The sequence below is a fragment of the Watersipora subatra genome, chromosome 6 (genome assembly GCF_963576615.1).
Source record: "Watersipora subatra chromosome 6, tzWatSuba1.1, whole genome shotgun sequence".
Classification (NCBI taxonomy): domain Eukaryota; kingdom Metazoa; phylum Bryozoa; class Gymnolaemata; order Cheilostomatida; family Watersiporidae; genus Watersipora; species Watersipora subatra.
The window spans coordinates 35,405,092-35,431,637 of record NC_088713.1 but is presented as its reverse complement, the minus strand read 5'-3'; the positions used below and the strand labels follow the sequence as shown (position 1 = coordinate 35,431,637).

Here is a 26,546-nt window from a genome sequence, read left to right as displayed (position 1 = left end):
TTGGTCAAAGCGTTACCGCTAGTAGGAATAATGGCCTCAGACCTTAGCTAAAAGTTAAAGGATACCATTTCATTGTTTCTTACAATTGAAAAGCCTTTCTGAGTATTCTTGCTGTTTCTACTATTGATGACTTCAGTAATATCTGAAAATACATGTCTGCTGCAACCTCAAGCAGGTACGATATGTGTTTGTTAAATATACATGTAGTTCTTATGCTCCGATAGCTATAGATATAATCTTTGCTTCCCATTTCACAATTATTTTATTTTAAGGTTTGAACATACAAAAATTAATGACGCTTTTGTCAAGTTTCTGATAAAAAACTTGACAAAAATTGAACATTAAAATTTCAGATTGATGAACCACTCACTGTGTGCAGTAAAATGTGCTTTTTCAAAAGATATGCATTATATTGACAGAAACCAGTGCTTGTCTTTTTTGTGATTCCAAGTGTTGGTGAAGAATAGAGAAAGAAGAAGAGGTGATATATTGTCATGAGATTTTACTTGTATATTCAGAGTTTTGTGTAAAACAAGATAATCGAAACAGATTATGGCTTGTTTTATTATTCTATAAATCATACTGCAGGCCATAGTCTTGTTATATTAATTGTCATACATTTACGGGCTCCAAATATTTTTGGTAATTAATATAAAAGTTCTGTTTCTATCATTTGTTAAAACACATCCTCAGCTTCAATTTGACACCAAGAACAAACATTGTGGTTGAACAGCTGATTCACAAAATCGAAATTATATGTGAAACTCTAAAAGATTTTTAAAATAACATTATCTCAAAAACTGCTGCATCAAAGACAATGATCTTTTGTGTGGTCAGTGAGTACATATCTTCCAAAAAGTGTGTGGAATTTCAGCTTTCTATGTCCCTTTGGAGCCAAAATAAGTTTTTGGGTATACTCTCGGGTATTATCTAAATTCTTTGTACTTCTCTATATCTTTTATTCTGTCATGGCAATCAAAATGGTCAACATTAGTAAAAAGCGTGTTAATAAATAAATGGGTAACAAAATATGTACAAAATTCATTTTAGAAAAATATCTAATTTAAATAATTCAGTAGATTAATGTGTGATATATTATATATACATGTGTTACACAGTTTCTCGAGCGTAGAAAACAGCTTTTGACAAAATTTGAAGAGTTCTTGCAGTAAAGTTATGATTAACAGATTAGCAGTCTAACTTTTCTCTCTTTTAGTATTGCTTCTTTGTGTACTTTTCTATGTCTGTGGTATGTGCCACTTTGACGAAACTTTTTTCCACAAACGTCGCACTTGTATGGTTTTTCTCCGGTGTGGGTACGCATGTGGGTTGCTAGGGTGCAGCCATCTCGGAAGTACTTGTGACAGTGGTAACAGGACAGCAGGTCTTTCTGTCTGTGTGTCTGTAATAAAATTATTTTTAATAATAATTATAATTGGCTCCGACATATGATGATTTTGACATGGGAAACAGATCTCAGAACCAATTAAATCAATGTTAGTGCATTTCTATAATTATATCTGCTTCAATGTACAAGGGTTTAAAGCAAATCAGGCTTTAGGTCCAGTTACACTGATTTCATGCATTTTAATAGATATATCTGTTTCAACATACAAATATTTTTGACATGCGTAGCAAATCTCATAACCAATTAAATGAGTTTTAGTGCATCTCTAATAAACATATCTGTTTCAACATGCAAAGCTGATCTCAGAACCAATTAAATAAATGTTCATGTATTCATATAGATATATCTGCTCCAATATATGATTGTTTCGACATGCAAAGCAGATCTAAGAACCCATTAGTACTGTATGTAGAGGTTTAACAAAAATATTCAAGTAGAGACTTTGATAGGTTTCTCCAAGTCTATGAAGATAAATTGTAAGGATTACAAAAAGTATAACTGGGATGACCAATATTTATTGTTTGCACCATATTTACTACGATAAAAGCCGTGCCTGTCTGCTCGAAACCGAAGTCGGTGAAGAAAAAAGATTGCTTTATACGGGGTTCGAACCTGCGACAATAGGTATTGCCATTAACTCATTCCAATTGTTTGCCTTTTAGTGTTTTAGAATGATTGTGCAGACATATACTTATTTTTATGTGTATTACTGTCAGGCCTGATGATCACTCGCAGCACATGAGTCTGGGAAAGTAGTAGTATATTTTATATGAGAAGAATTTGATATCATAATGTTTGTACCGTAAGCCGTATTTAGAGACAAGAACTAGAATTTGCCAATATACCTAGTCAGCTAATATAGCCTTGGATTCATTTAGTAGCCATCATCTGGCAAACATCAACATGTGCTCTAACAAAGTACTTTTTGCTAATGGCATGCGGTTTATATCCTCTCACATGGTTTCTGTTACTTTTCAATTGATTACAATCTATTGCCAAATGTCTGCTCTTACCTTGAGATGAAGGAGATAGTCTGAGGAGTTAGATAGAATGCAGGTACAAATATCACATTTAAAGATATGACCATTTTTGTGTGCGGCCACGTGCGCCCTGTAGTCTCGAGCCTGTTTGTATTCCCTTCCACACATCTAAAATTAAAATTGTCATCGTCTATAATAAACAACAATTGACAGCATATGTGATATGTGTGGAACTGTTAGATGTAATCAAACAAAGCTGAAAAGTGTAAGCCCTGGCAGCTGCTGTAACTCGAAGAGTCACTCACCTCAAATTTGAAAACATGTTTTCAGAAACTAGATATATTTCTATCACTTGAAATTTTATTTGATGTTTGAGGTGATCCTACGCCCAGGGTGTTTCATGGTTAAAATCGACAAAAATTTATCATAGTTAAAATGCTCAGAAGAAAAAGACTTATTCAAATATGACGACAAATCCCTCTTGCTATAACAATGGCTATTGCGTTCAAGTTGCAGTGATATTGTACGTGTCTTTATTGATAATTGAATTTGAAAACATGTTTTTTAAAACTGTAAATATTTTTCTATCATTTGAAAATGTGTTTGATGTTTTAAATGATCTGACTGCCAGGATGATTCATGGTTAAAATTGACAAAACTTGATCGCAGTTAAAATGCTCAGAAAAAAAAGACTTCTTCAAAAATGATGTCACTAGTCGCACTTCATGTGTGTACCTTTCGTTATAACATTGGCTATTGCGTTCAAGTTGCGGTGATACGTGTCTTTATTGATAAATATATATATATATATATATAATTTTGTATTTGCTTATGATTGTTAAAGTAAAACTTCAAATATAGCCTCAGATACATTGCCATGGATGTTCCAAATGATCTAAAAGTTATCCCACTCTTTTTTCGATGCTTATGAGGCTGTATATTTATTATTTATACAGAATATGCATAGCTGTTAATATCTTTTTTAGAAAAGTCTTCCTCTTCTGAACTTTGTAGCATTTTGTAAGTTTTAGTCTACAAACATTTTGGCAGTCAGATCACCTCAAACATCAAAAATAATCACAAATAATAGAAATATATCCCTACTATATATAAATATATACAAATATAGCCTCAGGTAGTCTAGAAATATATTTATGCTTTTTAATAGAATTTGCTAAAATTTCATGTGAGGGACTTTCTAAACTAAACATTTTCATCACAAGATATTGCTGTAAGTTTGGAGTTGTCACACTTGCATTTTGAACAGTTCATTGAAAATGAGAATGGTTTATGAGAATTTAGTTACTCTACTGGGAAGACAAGAATTCATAACATTAGGCGTAATTGTTCCTAAGGCATGGTAGGCTAAAGTGCCTTTTTGAGTTTCTAATTGGCTAGATACTTTTATATGAAAAACGAAAGTTCCAAGATTGCCAATTGAGGTAGGCATTACTTGAAGTTGGTCTGTTTTTGCACATTAAATAAACCAGAATGGGTTTGCACTTATAACTCTTTCTTCATAAGAGAAGTTTCTAACATCGCAGAATGTCGCTCCTATTATAAAAAAGATTTTTTATCCTACCACCCTAGAGGTTTTCTGATTAGCACAGGTAATAGAGTGTTGCTCTGCTGAATATCAAGAGTTTGACTCCTTCTCAAGGTAATCTTTTATGAGATACTCTTTTACCGTTAATTAATTTCTTCAGTGCTACAGTTTCAATCAAGATTACAAAATGATCCGAGTTTATAAATATGACAATATTTACTATAGTAAGAGGGTATTTGACTGTTTAAAGCCACACTGAGATCTTTAAGAAAACAGATTGCACAGGACTGGATTTGAACCCAGAAATTCGACTTGAAAGCCAAGAGCGCTTCCAATGCACCGCTGGGCCATCTTCACCACATCTAACAATGAATGCACATATAGCAAGTGTACTTATAGTTATTACACGTGACGATCTATCATGGTGCACGAGACAGCCAGGATACTAGCTGATTACATAAAAGTTACCACTCAATTATTGCTCAATTTCCTAACATGTTGTTCAATTCTTGGAAAATACCCAAAATGTTTAAAAAGCCAAAATAAAGCAACATGCTGGGCACACTGCCAACATGACAAGCCAAACGCTACTTGATTTTCCAAACATATTTCTGTTTAGCAGGAAAAATGCTAATAAATCGTTGGTTCGTAGGAAGTCTATTAGTTTTAATGTTTCACTATAAGTATGTACTAGTAGCCTGACAGTTTGGTGTTCCGAGATCGTTATGCGTGCCAATAAAGTGCAGAGATTTGATCTCACTGGAAGGTGGACGATTAGCTTAGGTATAATAGTGTTGGGTTACCAAGCCTAGGGTCATGTGTTCAAATCCTGCGTGATGCAATCTTTTTTTACAACTTCCAACCATGGCTTTTGGCAGACATGACGTTTGTTATAGAAAAGATTGTAGAAACGATTGAATGGACATGAGAAAACAACACACAATCTGTTGTAAAAAAGGTCAAGTATAGTGGTTCCATTCACAAATTCATGATCTAAGGCTACAGCACAGCGACTCGAGGGGATTTAGCCTAAGTATAATTTTAGTGCCTATCTTTATATTTTATGAATGTAAGGTTTTATGCTCTAAAACCCATCTAATACTCTTTTATTAGCCTTTCATAAAACCCTTTGGCATGTGAACATCTAAGACTCCAGAATGGCCATTATTTTAGGCTGTCTATCAAAACCAGTTTTTGCTTTTAGGGTTGTAGTAAGGCGAAAAAAGCCGTAAAAAAGGGTGACCGTAACCATGGGGTGCACTGTAAGTAAATGATAAAACGTGGTATTATTCACACTGTATACATTGGGAGTTGTGGCTCATGTGCCTAAGACTGTTTTTATCAGTAGACAGTCGTGTCCTCATTTTTATAGTCTTTCCTATAGTAAAAGCCAAAGATAAAAGATTTCATTGTGCAGGACTCGAACTCACGACATTCAGCATAGTGACCCAACACTCTAACCACTGAACTAATTAAATGCCTAACAGGGTTTCAGAATAATTGTGCAGATAATCCCAAATTGATTCTTGGTGCTTGATAACAGAAAAAGCAAGTGTAAATATTATCAATGAAATGCACAAAAATATTGATGACTTTCTACGGCACATTAGGCTACCAGGGTAATAATTCTTCAAAGCTTTCCTCTTTGAAAAAAGTCATGAAAATGTGAAAAAGTATATCTTGTAGCATTTCTATGTTTTTAATTCAAATAACAAAAGTATATGCACATTTTCTACGAAAGTACATGTACATCGCTAAACGTTTTGACACTTTTCTCGCATGATACACACAAAGAAGATAGTAGATTTTACCTAAACAATGTACACTTCTGTCTACCTATGGTAGTCAAATATCCAGACTACGTGAGGTCATATTACAGCGGTTGCGATTAGCATACTTTTGTAGCCTGCTATTGTCAGCCAGTAGTTATGTTACTACTCATGTGAAATAGAATACCGTCACCCTTTGACCTTTGACAATTCAATTATGTTTGACCGCGTTGTTTCACCGCATTAATATCGAGTACCTTTTCTTAGCCTTTGTTATGCATTTCTACAAACACCTCCATGTAATTTTAACCTTGATTTCTATTTAAGCGCAGTCCCTAATCTAAACATAGAATCTATGACCGAGTAAATGCATTTATTATTGACCAACATTATAGGAAAAGGTAGGTCACTCAGTATGTTTTTAAACGGCTGTTGGAGAATGCTTTTGTCTGTAGGAAGTATAACATTTGTGTTCTCCTGTCATGCTGTCATGCTGAAGTGTCTGAAGGCCAACTATGTTCACTTTGTGGGGCAGCAATGCTGATTATTGAGTCAGCAGCATCGTTAGGTAAAAACATGTCATTAAGATGTTCCTAAATCGGTAAAGTGTATAGCTGGGTGATTTTTATCTGTTAATGATTATTTGTTAAAGACTTTAGTAGTTGTCATCAAAAAGCATGGGTATTTTTCTATCATTTGCAATTGGTTTTGATGTTTGACGGAATCTGATTACCAGGATGTTCCAAGATTAAAATTAGCAAAACTTGATCACGGTTAAAACACCCAGATCAAGTGAAGCTGTGATTACGACATCTATGGCTGCAAAGAGACTGACAGAATAAAGAAGTGTCACACTGCAACTTGAACACGATAGTAACTATAGCTAAGATAACAACTAGTGACGTCATTTGGCGCATTTTTTTTTAGTGTTTTGATCGCAATCAAGTTTTGTCAATTTTAATCTTGAAACACCCTGGCAGTCAGATCACCTCAAACATCAAAAACAGTTGTGAAAGATAGAAAATACTGATACTTTCTGATAAAAGCTACTAATATTTTGTATAAAGAATATAACTTGTCTTGGAATTAGGATATGTTTTATAGCAAATATATATGCCTTTTTTAGCAAAATTTGGAGTTTATCTTTAAATAAATTATTCCTAGTACTCTGGCAGTCTCGAGTGCCATGAGAGATCATCATGTGTGACAATAAAGTACAGATAATAAGTATGTGTAAAAATATTATAATGTTTGCAAGGTGGTCAATTGGTGCGGGTGGTAGAGCAGTGCCACCATAGCTGTAAGCTGTGAGTTTGAATCCCACATCAAGCAATCATTTTTTTAATTTTCTTTCAACCAAAATTTCTTTTTAAACATTTTTTTACCATGCCTGGCGACAGATGGACAAACACGGCTTTTATTACGGTAAAGATTAACATATTATCTATTTAATATTAAGTGACTAAAACTATATTTCCAATTTTATTATGACATTTTTTAGTTTATAATTACGATAAATAACCTTTTTGCTGACTCCTTGTTTTGATTGATAAGCTACATGAGAAATAGAGTACAAATTTGGAGTTGTTTACTCATACCAACTAATCCTTGGTTTTCCATGTTGAAAAACACAGACTGTTATTAGAAGAACTGCAGAATCTTTTTGTTTGAATTCACGTAAATGACCTCTCAAGATCTTTCTAAGAAAATCCCTTATAACATTTTGCAATGGCAATAAAATGTTTCTTTGTTAAATATTATCCCGATCAGACAGGATGAAAACCATAAAGAACTCTGCTCTAAAGTTTTGAAGGTGAACTTTAGGTCAGCTTGTTATTATTTGAATCCAAGCGAAAAATGCATGGTCGAAGTTGCTTGTAGGGTAGAACTGACCCAAGTGACTGATCAATTAGCTTTTTAATGTGAGGCTTTTACTGCAGGTAAAACACAGTTTTACCTGCAGTATACTGGTCTCAACTATGTTAACAATTTTCATAGAATTACCTAACGAGAGCGATTTTTGCTTCAATAAAAATTTGTCAATAAGGCTGTCATGCTAAAGTATCAATGTTGTTCCGAGAAAGCAAAAAACTTATCATATCACTCAAGGTCATAAGATCATAAAGTTATGAGGTCAGATGTCATTTTATGTATTGCAAAATTTGTGTTTAGCTGTTAAATCGATATGTCACAGGTCAAAGAGAACCATTGCATATAGTATTAAACTTCACTCTGTTAATTTTAACTAGTAGGCCTACAACCTTTTAGTAAAGTTGATCTGCAAAACCAGCAACTTCGACATTTATGACAACTTACCTGTTTGAACATATGTCACTAATCTTATTAACTTAGAGCTTTGTTCATATTTATTTTGTAGTTTAGCATAGACTTCATTTCTGGGCAATATTTTTATGCTTTAACAGTTACATCGATTGGTGAGAAACACAGTTCATAAGCTTTCACGTGTTAGAGGTAATAAACAAGGGTTCTTTATGAAGTCAGTTCAAAAAAGCTTTCTGTGCGGAAAGCATAAGAATTTTACCCAAGATACATCACAAGCTGTTCATATGAATCTTAGAGAATTTTTAATCATATAAGATTATTTATTGCTCCACTATCTAGTAAGATCAGAATTTCATTCGGCCCTTCGATGCCGAATCAAAAGTCTCCTGATACCTACTATAAGTATGTTCACAGTTATTCTGACAGTTTGCAAGGTGGCCAATTGGTGCAGGTGGTAGAGAAGTGACCATGATAGATGTAAGTTGTGAGTTTGTATCCAGATGCAAGCAATCAGTTTTATTAACTTCTGACGATGGCTCGTGACAGATGGACGAACTCGTCTCTTATTATAGTAACGATTGACAATGTAAAGACAACTTGGAAGGAAAGTCGATACCTTGTCTTGTACATACAAGTAAGTTCCCTGATCCTGGACTGTATTAACAACGTTCCATCAACTGTGGAAGTACTTGGAATAGCACAATTATTTTTAGCTGAATATTATTTTTAAGTTATAAGTTTGCAGAAAACAATAAAAAAATGGAAATTAAATAATTAGAAAAAATTAAATGAAAAATAGAGTAAATAGTCCTCAATTCGCATCCTCAAAAAGTAATCTTTTAAAGGTAACTGAAAAACATGTTGATTGCAGTACATAAGATGTACATGTATGTCTTTTTATGAATAGAAAAACAATTTAGTTTTAGCGTAAAGTTCTTGTTGCTGAGGAGAAGCTCTTTAACTTTGTTTATTCTGGTCCTTCATTATCAAGAATCTCAATCAGTGTGAGATTAAAAACTGTCCTGTCAGTGGCCATTTTGCATTTCTTTGCCTGTTTGAGATGCTCCCAGTATTTTGATGATATCTCTTGACTCAATAGTCTAATCAAACTGAAACTTTGGAACTATACTGAAAACCTATCTCAAACACAGTGCCCACATTTTCATAATCCTACCTAAATCACCAGTAGTGGGAAAAACAAACTACGCAGCCTAGCCTAGCCTCTAGTGAGGAAACAATGTCCCGAACTACACGTATCTCTGTCGCATGCTTCAGAGTGTTACTGGCACGTGACCGTTTTATGCCTCGTGATCATATTCAATGACATGGCTTCTAGCTCTCTTCTGCTATGTCTGTGGCTCATATCATTACAGCCGTTTTAAAGTACTGCCAGAAGTGCTAGGACAGTTTAAAGCAGTGGATTCTGGTAAAAAATATATTTGGAACATTGCCAAGAATGTCTACCCTGGCAAGGCTTAGTAATTCCTTGTATAATAGTTACATAAACTAGAGTAAGTATGATTTATAGCTTTAAAAACTAACCGCAGGTAGAATTGTACATAGCTCTTAACAATTTTATGCCTAACCTTGTATATACAAGCAAGTTCCCTGATCCTAGACTATATTAACAACTTTCAAGCAACTGTAAAAGCTAGTGCTAGGTACGAGTATTAAAACTCGTAGAACTCGTGGGTTTATCTTCTCTCGAGTCTCGGGTAATAGAAATTTTGAGCATTTCGACCTTGAGGGTTCGGGTTTTTACTTGTGAGTTTGGGTTTTGGTACACGGATCCGGCGAGTAGAGTGAACAAAACCTGCCTGCTAACATTGCGAGCGAGAATATCGGTAGATAGAAAATAGTAAAAAGTAGTAAATATATTGAATAGAATTATAATTGAATTGTAAATTTTAAGATATGTCCGATGTTTGGAAGTTTTAAACATAAAACCCGTATCAACAAACCCGATACCTGAAAAACCCGTTGGCCAAGAAGTACTCATGCCAAGCACTGCCAGTTACCCGATGCTCAAGAAGCTCGAACGGAAAAGTGCGAGTCTAAACTCGCTGGCCAGCAGAAGCACTTGTGCCAAGCACTAGTAGAAGCACTTGATTTAATTACAATGTCTAGAATTTCTTGATCCTAGACATTGTAACTAAATATCATTTGGAAGCTCCACACTTGTAGAACTCAATGAAATAAACAAAAATCAAATATACTAAATAGTTTTTTTACTCTTTCAAAGAAGTGAAAATTTAAAGATAATTGAAGAACCATAATGATTGCAGTACACTGAGTCTCATAGAGTCTATATATTTATTATGAATACAAGAATTGAAGCACATAGTTATTTTCCATACTCTTCCAAAGAAGTGATGTTTTAGAGGTAACTGAAGAAACATAATGGCTGCAGTACACCGAGTCTGATAGTGTGTATATTTATTATGAATAGAAAAACATATAGTTTTAGTGGGAAGCTCTTGTTGCTGAGAAGAAAAAGCTTTCTAGTTTTTCAATATTTGATCCTTTGTTACCAAGAACTTCAATCAGTGTGTCATTAGAAACTAGCGTTCTGTCAGCCATTTTTCATTACTCGGTCATTTCGAATTGCCTTTGGTATTTTGGTAATATCCCAAGAACTAATTCTCCAGTCAGCTTGAAACTTTGGAAACTAAAAACTTATAGGCTACTGTACTTAGCCAGAAAATCTTCGTGATTCTGCGTACGCCACAAGTACACAAAACAAACGAAGCTACGAAGCCGAGTTTACCCAGGCGTGGGATCAGGTTGGAAAACATTTCTCTCATTCGGGTTTTAACCGTTAAACCAAATTAAACGAAGTTTTTAGGCAAGCTAGAAGTATTTTTTTCATGAGCCAACAGAAATGATTAACATGTTTGCACCTATACTTGATTACAGGCAAAAACTTGGTAAGCTAATAAAATCCGCCGTCTATAATTATCTTCGCTACTAAAATGATGTATTACGTAATTATTTATGGCATTTTTATATACATTTTATACTTTTCTGAGTGGTCTTGGATGATTGATCTTTGTTGCGCTTTATCAGAAATGTAAATTCACCTTGAAAGGTGCTTTCCCATGCTATAATTAAAAGCTGCTGGAATTTGGTTAGTCATTTCGAGTGTCAGTAGCAAAGTGTGTAGCTTAGAACTTAGGCTATGAGGCTACAGATTTGTAAGACCAGAGGCTAACTTACAAAACTAATGTTTGGCATAATTATGTGTGTAGTGGCATTTATGCAGATGATTATAGGTGCACTAGTATCACATTTCAAGTGAGATGAGGGAATGGTTGCTCTACACGGGTATATTGACCTAGAAATACATGATGGGACAACTAAGAGTGGACTTTTCACTAATGTTCACTGATGCCCCAAGATGTGGAGTCAGTGGCAAGTTATTTATTTTATCTTGATTGAAGATTTTTCCTGGTTTGTGGCCTCACTTTTTATAAGTTTTCAACTCATTTCAGCTTGATTTAATGTGATATGAACAAATTGTAACAGCCTTTTAACCTTTAGTATTATCGCTAGCTTCTTTTACAACACTGAATATCTGTTCTTTTAACAGAGAGATGTTTTAAATTCTGTAATATAGCATATTAACATATTATGTTGAAATATTTATTGATTTGACAAACTGTTGTCCTTATTATGGTTTTTGTATGGCGTAATTTGGTACACAATTTTGTTTAAAATGAAATTATTGCCAATAAAGTAATATATATATAAATGAATATAAATAAATATATATAAATACAATTAAATGAATAAAAATAAATAAATATAAATAAATTTATATAAATATATATATACATAAATAAATGTATATAAATAAGTATACAGGTACATTTTTTTTCAGTTATATATATATACATTGTAATAAAAGCAGCAAAAAACTTGTTAGCCTAGAGCTTTGAAAACTCCACAATATTGTTAGCAGTTATTGAGGTCCTTTCAGATTCCCTACACAGTGATATGCAATTGAAAGAATGGATGCTATATGCAAGGTATCCAAACTCTAGTCAAACACTCTTCACTGTGACACTGTATAAAACCTTTATTGCCTCGGTTCACTACTAAAAAACTATGCGTTTAACTGACCATAAAGAGCATTGCCTGGCAACACACCATGTAGGAAAAGTTATAAGGCATATCCTGGGTACCTAGGCTGAATAAATCACTGCACCAGTAACTTAGTAAAATTACTGTTTTCTAAACACACATGCCAATGGTTGTTTTAAGCCATCATAATCTAGAATTAGAGTGATGACAATAAAACCATTTTAAATGTAAAGAAATGAGTTCAAAAAATTAGCCGGCAAAAGGCAACCAACAAAACCTACCAAACAAATGCTGGCTTGGTAGAGGAATGTCTAGTTTACATGGAGATGAGTTTTTAAAAAAAAAACTTTGCAACAAAGTTAGTTTGCGCCAAATGGTGCACATTTCAAGGTAGTGTGGTGACATGTCAAGGTCGTGTGGTGACGATCAACATCAAACTTGATATTGTCATTTGGCGTAACATCAATATGATTGTGTAGTTGTACACTTCTACCTCCTTGTTGTTGGACAAAGGTAGTTTCATATTGATCAACTTTGTGTAAGGGTTTTATGACTTCAAAATATTCTAGTTTGTCGCATTTGAAATTGAGCAATTGTATATACTAATACGCTAAAAGTTGACTGTGTCATGAAAGATCATCAGATGTAATAACTATATGTACAATTATTCTCTAGTATTTAAGGTGACTAATTGGAGCAAGTGGTAGTGTGTTGATGCACAAGGCTTGAAGTTCTGGGTTTGAATCCTTTTGAAAGCAATTTGATTTTAACCTGTAGGCCCAGAGTTTAAAGTGCAAACTTATTCCAGTTTGCAACTAGGAGTGCAAGTTTGAAGCAAACTTGTGCTCTCAGGTTTTAACCTTCAACCTTTAGGCTTAAAGGTTAAGCGACTAGAACCATGTTTGAATTCATGAATGGAGCCACCGTACTTGTCCTTTTCTAAAACTGCTTGTGTGTTGGTTTCTCATGTCCATCTAAGCCTTACTAAAACTTTTACCATCTATAATAAAAGTTGTGTCTGCCGGATGCCATGGTCAGAGGTTGTGAAAAAAGATTGCATCACACAGGATTTGAACCCATGACACTGGGCTTAGTAGCCTGGCACTATTCACCTAAGCTAATCATTAGCTTTCCAACATGTTTAAATCTTTGCGCTTTACTGGCATACCTAAACGGACGGACTGAGGGACATGGCCCTTAGTATTATAGTAAAGACAAAGAAACTGGTATCGGTGAGAAGGTGTCTCTCAGGGGAGAACTCACATAAATTTGAAATTAAAATATAGCAAGAGAATGTCGCTAAAAAGTATAGCAGGCCTCTTGTTGTGACCTAGTTATATTTTGTACAGTAGTTGATAATCTGTTATTGGCTCAGAGCAACTTTTATGACCAACAATTTGCTTAACAAATAAGCACTTTGACCAATCCACACCAGCAAATGCTGTTACACACAAAAATCCATTCATAATTTTTATCTGTTATTTCCGCATGCTAACTAGTTCTGTTTAAGAAAATTGGATTAAACTTGCTCTGCTCTGGTTGGTTGTCGCAAAATGAACATGTTTAAACATTTTTTTGTTAGCAGAAATCGGTTGCTTTTTAAAACTTGTTGATGTATTGAGATGCAGGCATTAGCTGTCCGATTATTGACTAGCGTACCGAAAGGGAAACATTCAGTTCTTAAAAATGAACTTGGGTGAAATGTTAGTTGATTTTATCGGAAAGTATTGGTGGTGTCTAACATTTGGGATTGTTTTTCATGCTTGAGGTGATCTGATTGCTAGGATGTTTCAAAATTAAAATTAATAAAACTTGATCACGATCAAAACGCTCAGAAGAAAAATATGTGCCAAATGACATCACTAGTTGTTATCGTAGCTATAGTTGCTGCTGCGTTCGACTTGCAGTGTGACACGTCTTTATTCTGTCAGACTCTTTGCAGCCATAGACGTCGTAATCACAGCTTCACTTGATTTGAGTGTTTTAACCGTGATCAAGTTTTGCTAATTTTAATCTTGGAACATCCTGGTAATCAGATTCCGTCAAACATCAAAACCAATTGCAAATGATAGAAAAATACCCATACTTTTTGATGGCAACTACTAAAGTCTTTAACAAATAATCATTAACAGATAAAAATCACCCAGCTATACACTTTACCGATTTAGGAACATCTTAATGACATGTTTTTACCTAACGATGCTGCTGAATCAATAATCAGCATTGCTGCCCCACAAAGCGAACATGGTTGGCCTTCAGACACTTTAGCATGACAGCATGACAAGTGAACACAAATGTTATACTTCCTACAGACAAAAGCAGTTCTCCAACAGCCGTTTAAAAACATACTGAGTGACCTACCTTTTCCTATAATGTTGGTCAATAATAAATGCATTTACTCGGTCATAGATTCTATGTTTAGATTAGGGACTGTGCTTAAATAGAAATCAAAGTTAAAATTACATGGAGGTGTTTGTAGAAATGCATAACAAAGGCTAAGAAAATGTATATAAAACTATAAAAGGTAAGATATAAAACTTGATTGCGGTCTAAACGCTAAGATTCAAGTGAAAGTAAGATTATGATGTCTACAGTTGTACAAAGAGACCAACAGCATAGAGACACATAATGCTGCAACTGGAACATAATAGCTGATATCAACTATAGCTACATTAGCAATTAGTGACATCACTTCGGCATATATATTCTTCTGAGAGTTTTAACTGCAATCAAGCTTTGCCAATTTTAATTGTAAAACATCCTGGCAGTCAGATCGCCTCAAATATCAAAAACGACCGCAAATGATAGAAAAATACTGATACTTTCTGATAGAATCTACTAAAATATTGTATAAGTATTCAAGCAGAACAGAGTAATGTATCCATCTCTTTGATTAATTAATCAGTTTTACAACAAAAGTATGGGAAAATATTTAAACTAGTAATCATTTTTCATCGGAGGCAAACAAATGAACATCTTGTATAAGCGGGTCACATGATAAAATAGATCTTCAAGTGCACAAACTCCTACTCAGCTGATAGTCCCCTATTTCGCAGACATTTGACAATATGAGACTGGCTTCACGCTTCGATACCTTTCATTTGTGGTTAGTGAAAATGAATTCTATGAAATCTGTTGTAGCTTATTTTGATTCACACATTGCTGTGAGATTCACATAAGTCGTTTTTCTTGGAAGAACTTGCTACATTCATCGGCTAATTCAAAGCAAGTGACACGCCTCGCTTCATGTCACTCAGTTGGTTGCACTCGGCTGAGCGGACAAATTCTAAGAAAGACCCATTTTTGATTTGGAGAAGCGCCTGCTTACAGAATTAGCTCGACACATTCCAACTCTTTAATGCTTTTCATAAAGATTCTGGTGCTTTCATTAAAATAGCCAATAAATACGATCCACTTGGCTTGTTATAAGCAATAATAAAAAGGCTTAGTGACAGTCACTAGATTATATTATAGAGGCAGGGGGTAATTAAAACGTTCAGTTGTAAACAAAGAACTACTCGTAAAATTGAAATCTTCAACGGGTTCTCACGCTCATAGAAGCTACTTTCCTAAAAATCAACATCCATTAAACTTTACTAGATTTTATTAGAAAGTATCAGTATTTTTTATGATTTGCAATTGATTTTGATGTTTGAGGTGATCTGACTGCCAGGATGTTTTAAGATTACAATCGACAAAACTTGATCAATGTAAAAAACCCTCAGCAGTTTTAGAGATTCATGCAACGTTTTTGGAGTGCGTGGCTAGGTTTAACATTTATGCTTCTAAGTCTAGGATGCAGTTCTCAAGAACTCTATGAGACAAAGCTTTTCTGTAGGTACACTTTCAAAATTAATTAATTCAATGATGTTGTGTATGAAACTCAAAGACTTACGTAACAGCTGTATAGTTTTGTAGAGTGCAATGTCATGTGTCTGTGATAGGCGTTCTTGTCCACAAATGAGCTGTAGCAGATGTGGCACTGCAACTTGCTAACAGGGGAAGGCAATTCTGATTCTCGCAAAGTTGGAGTGGTTGGTATGACATTGACCCTTCAAAATATAGCATATGCATTAACTCTTTGAACTCTAACGGCTGGTATTCCGGCATTGTGAAGTGTGTGTCAGCAACCCTGACGGATGAAATTTCGGCATTCACATGGCTTTGTTTGCCAAAGCTGTTTTTAAGTAACGGCGTAAACCAATCAAACTAATTCTTGCACAGAATTTTAGACAGAAATTTCTATTCCATTTGTCACAGTTTTCAAATATCTTTACCTACTTCCTTCGTTATAATAACAAATTTTATTAGAACGATATCGTGAAAAAATCGATAAAACACGTTTGTTGGTAGGTCATAAATTATTGTGATGCAAATAAAGAGTTTTATGATACTAACTATAATTTTTCAGTTTATTTCGAGCCATGAAGTGAGGCTGAACATGTGCTTGATAAAAAAGATTCTACTGTAAATGTTTTTACAAGTTTTAAAATCGTACAAACATTTATAGTTTTAGCCCGAATAAGGGTGAAATACTGTTTTTTTCTGTTTGATGACATTTGCTGTAGGCTGCCCAACTTTATTTTACCAATGTTTTACCAAATATCAATGTATTATGAAATGATACAATGATATTTGGTGTCATTGTATCATTTCATAATACAGTAATACCAAATATGAAACGCGCACATTTAGATATATTTAATAAAAATTTAAAAACTTTAATTTGTTGGAAAAATTGCCAAGGGTTACTGGCACGTATTGACGAGAACGCCCCAGGTTCGAAGGGTTAAGGCTAAAGCATGCTAGAGGCAGCATAGTAGGCAGTATGCTAGAGCTTGAATCATCCAAGCTATGTTCTCCAAAATACCAGAGGCCTCTTTCGTTCTTGACATTTGGGCTGACCAATTTCTACTCATCACCATTTTGATTTGCTTTGCTCAAGAATAGCACTATGTTTCTAATGTTTGCGCAAATAAAACAGATTTAGAGTTGTGCACACATAGAGTTACCATACAATTAGTATTTCAATAGACTTACTTATTGTAGCCTATAGTATGTCTATTGGATAATCAAAAGCATTTAGAACACTTTTAAAGATTATGCTTGAGGGTTATGCTACCTGACATGGATAGTCATAGTCAGCCTCCAAATGCCCTTATTGATGAGAAATACACGTATTTGCTGTTTAAAATACTCAAATCGCATCTCCAATCTGCCTGACCATCCATTACATTCCTACTTCCTCAAAAAGCCACTACACATACCAGACACAAACACCTTGCCAATTTACATTGTAGAACAGGGTTGTGCAAATGGAGCTTTTCTTTCAATACATACTTTCTTTACTATTTTTTATCCCTTTGTTTATTTTTTTTTGATTAAATTTGTTTCAAACAGCATTGTAAATAAAGTTAATATTCATATTTTAATTTTATAATATATATAATAATATTAGTATTAATATAATATATATAATAATATATGATATTCATATATTGCTTCAGGATACTTCTGGCTCCTACTCTTTTAATAGATTATAGTTTAGAATATTTCTTTTCAATCTATGAAAGAAAATAAATACTTGTGTAGGCCTATAATAGCCTGAAGCACATGTAACGTCATTGAACTTTTTATGATGATATCAGGACATAACATGGAGAGTGACAGCAAATTTGTCTTTAGTCAGCAGCAAACGTTTGGCTGTCACTCTGTTGTGCTCAATTGAATTAAATTTCAATTAAATTGATTCATTTGAGTTGAAAGTGAATTGAATTCTAGCAATTGAATTTTGAATTTCATAATATAAAAATAGTTTTCGCTGAAAAATTAGAATTTTTAAGCATAATGCTTAGAAATTCTAATTTCTAAGCATTATGCTTAGAAATTATCAGTAATAATATCAGAAAATCAACTATATCAGAAAATAGTGAATTACATTTTAGTATTAAAAAAAAAATTTACTTAGTAAATATCATATCAGTAATAATGATTATTCTAAAGTCTATTATAAAATTTGAATTAATACCAACCGGTACTCAAGTTTTCTTCTTAACAAAAATACATCTTCGGGAATATCAAAGAGGTAATTTTTTGTCCACATTTTCTAGATCGCATAAATATACACACCATAAGGTAGTCTTTCATTATAACATTTCACGATATCTCAATATCGTATATGTCTCATATACATCTGTCACTATTGTCTTGTATCGCAAAGCCTAATTTAAAGAGAAAAATTGCAAAATAAAATAAAGTAAAATACTACAAAAAAGTATCAAATAACGTTCTTTGTTGTTTACAGTGCTATATATTAACTTTATCTACAAATAAAATCTTTGTTTTATCTGTTTTATTTTATTTGTTTTTACAAATAAAATTTTTGTTTACGAATCTAAAATTTGTAGAAAAATCTTTATCTACAAATAAATAATCTTTGTCTCATGGTCTCTTTAAATTAAATTTGACCATGAGACAAAAACACAGTCAGAAAATAATGAATTACATTTTAGTATTAAAAGAAAAAATTTCTGTTTTATAATGTAAATTGATAAGGTGTTGGTGTCTATAGTAAGACATAGCGGTTTTTTGTTAATCAGCTCAAACAGCAGGTCAGTGGCTCAAATGAAACAGAGGTCGTCACGCCAGCCGGGCCGGAGCGACACCATAATAAGTGGAAAAAGCTAATAGAAGCAAAAAATATACAGAGTTATTCACAGCCTTTTCGTGTGATTCAACAAAGTTGAATTTTAGTTTTTTTTTGCTAAGAGATATTTTTCTTTAATTATCCTCCAAACTATTGCTTCAGGTCAAGCTATAGTTGTATAAAATCAGCTGCTGTTTCAAAACAAAGGCAGCGAATAAATTGATAAATTCTGGGGTCAGCTCGTTCAAGTTAGTTATCACGCCGGTAGCCTGACCTCTCCAGTTGACCCATCGCTCCCTCGCTGACTCCCTCTACGAACGACTGACCACGTAATTGATTCGTCTGTTGCCACGTCAAAAGCACTCGGTTAAAATGAATACATAGCTATGTGTATTGGGACAAGGAATTTCGTTTAAGCAAAGGACAAAAGAAAAAGTAGCGAACCATTTTGCATGTATTAGATACTGGTTAGAGAATACAATTCTTTGTAAAAAATCAGTCATGCATTTTGTCGAGACATGCACACGGTTGTTGCCCTGTTCAACTCGCAGACAAGCATGCCCAGAGGCCTTTCTCTCTTGGCGAGTTTAATCAATAGACGTGTAGAAAAGGACACCTGCGCTGTCGCTAGATCCAAGGTTACAGCGAGCATTAACTATTTAAAACTCCTGCAAAAAATAGTTTCGTGTCTACACAGAATGTGTGACATATCTTTTAATATTTCAGCATAATACTATTCACATAAATAACTGAATTAACAACTCAAAGTTGCGTCGTATTTTTGAGGATTTGAACCCAAGTTTCTGTCTAACAGATAAGTAAAACAGACCACTAGACCAGCACAGTTCATGATAACGGGTGACCAACTTAGCTAGCTTGATTGCTGAATTTATTCTGTTTGAATTGAGCTAAACTCCATGTACTGTTTAAAGAAGATAATATTGCACAAAATATTGGTAGATTTTATCAAGAATTGTCAGTATTTTTTTATTATTGGTGATTGCTTTTTATGTTTAAGGTGATATAACTACCAGGATAATTCAAGAGCAGTTAAAAAATGACCAAACTTGATCATCGCAAAAATAAGGTACAATAAGACAAGCTGTTGTTAGAATTTTCTGAAGTATTATTTTTGATATACCACCTGCAAATCGCCGTAACAATGGCAATACTTGTTGAAGGTTGTGTTATATTTTTACCCTTTGCCAAAAATTCATTTTTTAAAAGTCAACTGTGGTTTAAATCTTAGTTGGTGGCTTCAGAAATATCTAGCAGACAATTTTGAAAAGTTTTGGATCAATGTTATGAGGTTTTTAATATTATTAACTAACATTATAATATATTACATTCCTTTCATTTTTAACCAGATAGTCTGCAGTAGGCATGTATTTTTTAAGCGCCAATTGCTGCTTTTGCAAAAACAATCTATGAACACGTTCTTTGAGTGTAATTGTTCTGAATGCCAAGGTGAATTTTTGAGTTTCTACTCAGATGGGTGTTTACATGACTGGTTCTCATGAACCAGGTAGAGTATAGAAACCAACTATAGTTGGGGACTTGGAGGAAGGCACGCAGCATATGTGGGTGAAGTTTGAATAAAATCGGGCAAAAATATGAAAACACGGACTGCCAGATAGACACACAATAACAAAGCGGGTATTCATGTAAATAATGTTCATTTGCGAATAGCTCAAATTTTAGAAATATGTTAAAGTAATATGCTTCCATACATTTGGCACAGTCTAGCATTGATTCTTTATCAAAATAGCCAATGGGTAATGGTATTAACCCTTTCTCTGCCGTATGCGCATTCATGCCTAATCTATGGTTGACTGCCGTCTGAGCATTTTTTGAATTTCCCAGCAATTGGGTAGCAACTTAATTTTATTATTCGTTGACAACATAACCAATGATCTTTAGTGATTTTATGGTATTGTCAGTATTACCCAAAAATTTGTCTATGAAAATAACCTAAATTTGTGAAGCAATTTTAAATCTTTGGAAATTTCCAACTCAAAAACAAGCATTTTTCCTTTCTGACGTTCGAACTATTTAGTGTTATAATGGCTTTCACAAGTACCGCCCGAGTTAGAAAACAGAGAATTACGATTTTGATGACATTATAGCCGATTCATATTTAGATTTTAGTGATTACACAAATAATTAAAGTAGCAGCACTGACTCTGATAGTGGTGAAAATAATAGTTTTGTAGGAGTAAGGAACATTGTAGAGGATCGTTTTAGGTTCGTAGCGATCGTAGCTTCACATAGCTTTAGCAATGCACAAAGCATAGATACATTGAACATTTTGTAGAGCACTGTTTGTTAACATGTTGGAAAAATAAAATATATAACAAAAGTTTTAGATAGTGTTTGAAATTTTAAAAAAATTGTATACTTATCATGAAACCAAATTGCAAATTTTTAGTAAAAAGGCTTGCAGTAGGCTGATAGGTAAATTTGTACATAGATAACAGTAATAGGTTCAAGTCGAAAGTTTTTGGCCATTTGAGACGGCGTGCGTGTTTCCCTTGCTATATAGGCTGTAAATATTTTAATTTTTTTTCTAACTTATGTGGGATCAGGCCCTTATTCAGAAACAAACAAATGTGCCAGCTCACCAGGTATAGTGAGTAAACTGTTTGACTAAGTAAGGATGAAGTTTTTAGCTTCTAACAGCATCGAAGTCAAACCATGTAGGAACAACGCTAAACATTCTCGGCTTTTTTGTTAGCCATTGATTGATGATGAAACGAATCATTTTTGTGGCTTATATAAAATTGAGTATGGATCATTTAATTTATCCGATGTCAAAAAGCTAAATAAAGCGATTTGCATTTTTGTCTTATTGCTGTCTAGTTAAGGAATTTTAATTATCCGATTTTGTGAAAGATTAGAGTTTATCATTGTGACAGTTATCACCATACTGACTAGCTTGCATTTTTTAACTAAGCTAATTTTAAAAAACATATGTATTTTAGCTGGTCTTGAACCTATGACAGTTCTTTTAACAGTGGCTCAATGGAACATGTTTTCTTAGCTGCATGCACACTAACCAGGCAGGTTTTGTCAAAGTTTTCAACAAAGTTACATTTTAAAAATCGGCAGTTTTAATTGACTAGAAATTTTTTACAAATCTATTTAAACTGATGTTTGAACTTATCCAACTTCCAGGCCATTGTTTGTCTATTAAAATCGATAAGACCAGATTGTTCACTCGATTTCACAATCTCAGCAGTATGCTATCTCTGATTGATTAAAAAAAACTGTCGAAAAAGCTAAAATCTACTGAAATAATTTTAAACGGCTAAGAGAGAGAGTTAAATTTTATAAAGCGTAATTTTTTTGTACTATGAAAGTTGGTTTAAATAATATTCGTTCTCATTGAGAAAGCGTCTGCTATTTTTAATGTTTTGAAAGGTTGACTAGACATAAAATATGCAATAAAGAAATCATTTTATTGGGCAAACGTCATAACAATAATTTTTATGATTATTTTATTTGCATGTAATAAATCAGGAAGGTTACGTAACAAACTAATTACAGCTGTAAGTAGCTGACTGCTTGTTATATAAACTTTCTGATTTTGCCTTAAGGTGTAGTTTTTGTTTAAATACTTAACAAAAATCAGGCTATTAAAGTTCAGAATTTTGGATCTCTTAAAAAATTAATTCATATTTGCTAACATTTACAAGGGATGCATTAAATGCCAACAAAATCTTTGGTGAAAACTCGGAAAAAAAATTGCACTATATAAGATTTGAACTCAAGCCATTCAGCTTGTTGCCCCAACACTCTAATAACTGCTCCACTCAATCAACTTGCCATTGATGTAAGAATTATGCAGATGATTATACTTTATGATTTCTCACAGTGACAAATATTACATGTACTTGCTATAATTTCTGTGCATTGTGGCTTTTCCCGAATTCACCTCTTGTTAAAAAAACGTGTAAAGTTGCTAACAAAGCGCTAAAAAATTTTGAAAATTCTGATGTGGGTCAGCGTAGTGCAATAAAATTTATTTCTATTTTGTCAGTAAATTACATAATAGATTACTTAAAAATATTTTCAACTGTTTAAAATGCCAAACTGTTGTTAATAAAAGCTATAAATTATTTATGTATTTTTGAAGTTCAATTGCAGTAGACCTTGTATTACAGGAAACCAGTTTTGGTTGTTTCACATTTTCTGATTATAATGGATAATTTATGTTATAACTTAACATGTTACATTTTAAATTAACATTTTATAAGTTAACATATTACATCATAGGTTGGCATGTTATGTTTCTTACTTGTTATAAGTTAACATGTTACAGTATATGTTTACACGCTGGAAGCAAATTAACAATAAAAGTATTTTTATAAGTAATTATTTAGTTAAGACAGCTTTTTTCAATTAAGATTTAAAATAATTTTATTGAATGTTTATAGTATTTAAGATTTCAGGCTGCGACTTGAAGGAGTTAAGTAATATTAGGATATAAGTCTTTTTACCAATGTATAACAAGTTTAAAACAAATATAGATCTGCAAAATTGTTTCATATTTAAGGGTTTGACTGTATCTTATACTTTTTCAACCTGCAAAAACCTGTCAAACAGATGTGAAGCAACGCACGGCTAAATGACTAGACAGGTTGCTGATCAAAAAGTAGTTTAATATTCAAGGGTTTGACTGTATCTTATAATTTTTTAAACCTGCATAAACCTGTCAAACAGATGTCAAGCAATGAATGGCTAAATGACTAGACAGGTTGCCAATTAAAAGGTAGTTTAATAGTTAAGGGTTTGACTGTAACTTATAATTTTTTAACTTGCATAAACCTGTCAAACAGATGTCAAGCAATGAATGGCGAAAAGCTTAGTTTGGTTGATTATAGATTTCTAAGAAACATTTTTGTCATAATGGATGCGCAAGCTTCATGCACAAATTCAATACACCAGCAAGTTTATAACATCTGTGGTGCGTTCAATATTTTGATTTGAACATCAAGTCAGTCGTATGTCAAAGTAACAGAAACTGTTTGCAAGTACATGTTTTAGATTGCTCATGGATTGAAACATTTATGAGCACTAGCACCTTGACAGCCCTGTGCGCTGTAAAAGATCAGCAGTTGTAATAACTATGTGTACAATAATTCCATGATGCTGCAAGGTGGTTAAATCGAGCAGATGATGGTGTGCCTGGCTGGGATTCTCGGCTGGATTTCTGTTTACTTCGGACACACAGACGGATGGACACAATTCTTATTATAGTAAAGATTATTTTCATTATTGTGACACACCAGCAGATTTGTTACATTTTTTCAATTTTTAAACATCAATTTTTATATGCCATTACTAAGGGCAAATAAAACTTTTTTCCTTTATTTTCTCTTTTCACTAGCTTTTATTTTTATGGTTTCCTTTTTTTCTTTTTTCTTTTTGTTTTATGATTCTTAAGTTTTGAGAAAAAAAAAATTTTTTTAATATGAAATTATTGCCAACAAAGTAATATATAAAAGTAATATATAATTGATGTTTATATAATAAGTTTATATAATATATATAAATATATATTTTACGAACATTTATCCAAGCTTCTGCTTAATTTATCCTTACTTGCAAATACTTGCAAAGAATGTATACTCGCAAGTATTTAATGTTTTTAAACATCAATATTTATATAACACTATTTAACTAAGGTCAAAAAAACTTCATTCCTTTATTGAATGAGCCCTTTTGTTCCAACGAGCATGCCCTCCGTGTTTACAATACTCCGCATTGATTAACTGTACTCCGTTCGCCCACGGTCGCTCATGCGCTTTTGATGGTTGATTTAACAAACAACTCTCCTATTCATCTCGGACAATTGAGCAGTCTGGCACCATACTCGTTGTCACCCAGGAATTGCAGTGGTCAGTTTCTACGTAAGAGCGACACAAAAACATGCAGGACTGCTATTGATCAACACAATGACTCGTCTGCTCTGGCCCATGCTTGACCGAGTTTCGCTTGATTCACGAATGCATGTACTCGATGCATGCTTCCAAGCCTGTGAGCGTGGCCGACGCATAGCCTGAGGGTAGCGATTGACTATGACCAACATGTACTTGTTGACTTGGTCTATGCGAGCGCAAAACAACATCGGTTTTTTATTTTTTTTATACACAAGATTTTTATGGTTATTTCTTATTCACTATATTTATGGCAACTGACTTGAAATTCTTCGTTTTGTAACAGTCGAAGTTAGATTTTCCTTGAAGCTTGTTTTCCAAAATTTGTATCAATTATTTTGTGTATGTCTCAAGTTCAGCATCCATACAGATAAGAAGTATTACATCAAAGGCCTTGTTATCCAATAGATATTAGTTTTTAAAACAATCTTTAACCACTTACATATCTGTAGGAGCTGATGGCTCTGTGAGGCTTTCTGTGTGACGTTGCTCTATCTCTGCAATACAATAGCTAATATGAGGCATCATTTTAATGCCAGGATGCCGCCGATACCATCAAAACTCTCCGAAAATCACACCAAAGTCATCAAAATTTAGCTACGCTACAGGTTAGCATCTATAGATATAGGTTTTATAGTTTTATTTAGCAAGTATTCCAAAGCATTCTGGTTTTTTTGATAAAAAACCAATGTTTCTGTTAACAAGTTTTTTGAGTTGATAAACCCAGATCAAAGCTATAGTCAACAATTGCTGTATTCAGAAGCAGGCTGGATATTTGAATGTTCTATGGCTATTACTTTCATGTATTTAAACAACAAGATAGCCACTAGATTTATTAGTAACCAATAAAAGTAGTGCAAAAGTTACCATGTCATGGAGTTTCAAAAAGATACACAAGGATTTATCAACAAAAACTAACTTACCCATTTGTGAGCAATATACGTGCTGAGATTGATAAAGTTGGGCATTTCTTTCAATTCTTGAAGTTTCTTCTGTTTCTGTATTTTTGAGTGAAACAGTCTTAGATGAATTTTGGGTAATACGTAAATCAAGAGGTGAGTCATCGCTTTCAGAGAATTCTTGAGACGGAAAACTCGGACGTTGAAATGATATGCTTTCAGGTGAAGACGGCGTAGAGTGTGTTTTTCTAGAAAGATCTAAAGGTGATGCTGGTGCTTCCTCATCGGAGTGCGAGACAGCAGTTGGAAGAAAAGATTGTTCCATTTTCTTCGCAAAGTCGTACCGGCTAGCGATTTCGTCATAAACGCTGTTATGCGAAACTCCGTATAAATTAGCATTTTTTAAGATCGCTTTCCAAGCTTGCATATCCATCCTTCTGCAACCCTTGTCAGAGTGTATCTCCTCGGCAGACAGCACGACCTTTATGGTGATAGGTGACACCAGTATTATTGCCTGGTTAAGTTGCACTTCCTAGAGCTGAAGCATGTGCAAAGGGGCGGAGCTTTCATTCTTGCACTTTATGCGGCTTGTCGTAATCTTGCCAGCCAATCAGGAGGTCTTGTTCTGTAATCGTTGCGTAGGATGTTTGTCTTTAGCCCGTACAGTGCTAGCTTTGAATGTTTGATGGCCACAGGGAAGGATTAAAAAGATTTATGAAGGGAAGAAGAGCCAACTTACTTTGAAATCTTAATTAGTTGATAGTCGCTGGCTAACAACCACCTGGAGAACGGATTAGAAACTGACAATAAATACATGTATAAAATTGATTTGCTTGAGACTCATTCATATGTGAAACCCTTCATATGTAGAATTAGGTATTTCCATGAGAATACATTATAGTTCATTTAATTGGTTAAACACTCTAAAAATACAGTAATACCTCGTGGCTTCAGAACCAAAAACTAATCAAAATAAAACTCAAAAAAAGAATA

General features: G+C 33.7%; 1 protein-coding gene across 1 annotated transcript; it reads right to left on the bottom strand.

Annotated features, from left to right (window-relative positions):
* Positions 1–962: 962 nt before the first annotated feature.
* On the bottom strand, positions 963–26,034 carry LOC137398710 (transcription factor che-1-like). The gene is made up of 5 exons (XM_068084897.1): positions 25,578–26,034; positions 25,097–25,151; positions 15,965–16,121; positions 2,422–2,556; positions 963–1,402 (listed from the first exon to the last, which is right to left on the bottom strand). The coding sequence occupies exons 1-5, from the start codon at positions 25,984–25,986 to the stop codon at positions 1,181–1,183; spliced, it is 978 nt and encodes a 325-aa protein (XP_067940998.1). The 5' UTR covers positions 25,987–26,034; the 3' UTR covers positions 963–1,180.
* Between the last annotated feature and the right edge of the window lie 512 nt (positions 26,035–26,546).

What these genes read in the sequence shown, in the direction of transcription:
- LOC137398710 (XM_068084897.1), bottom strand. Translation starts at nt 25,986, where the DNA reads ATGGATATGCAAGCTTGGAAAGCGATCTTAAAAAATGCTAATTTATAC. An exon ending in CCATCAGCTCCTACAGATAT is followed by an intron (nt 16,122 to 25,096) that starts GTAAGTGGTTAA and finishes TATATTTTGAAG; the next exon opens with GGTCAATGTCATACCAACCA. An exon ending in ACTATCTCCTTCATCTCAAG is followed by an intron (nt 1,403 to 2,421) that starts GTAAGAGCAGAC and finishes ATTTTATTACAG; the next exon opens with ACACACAGACAGAAAGACCT.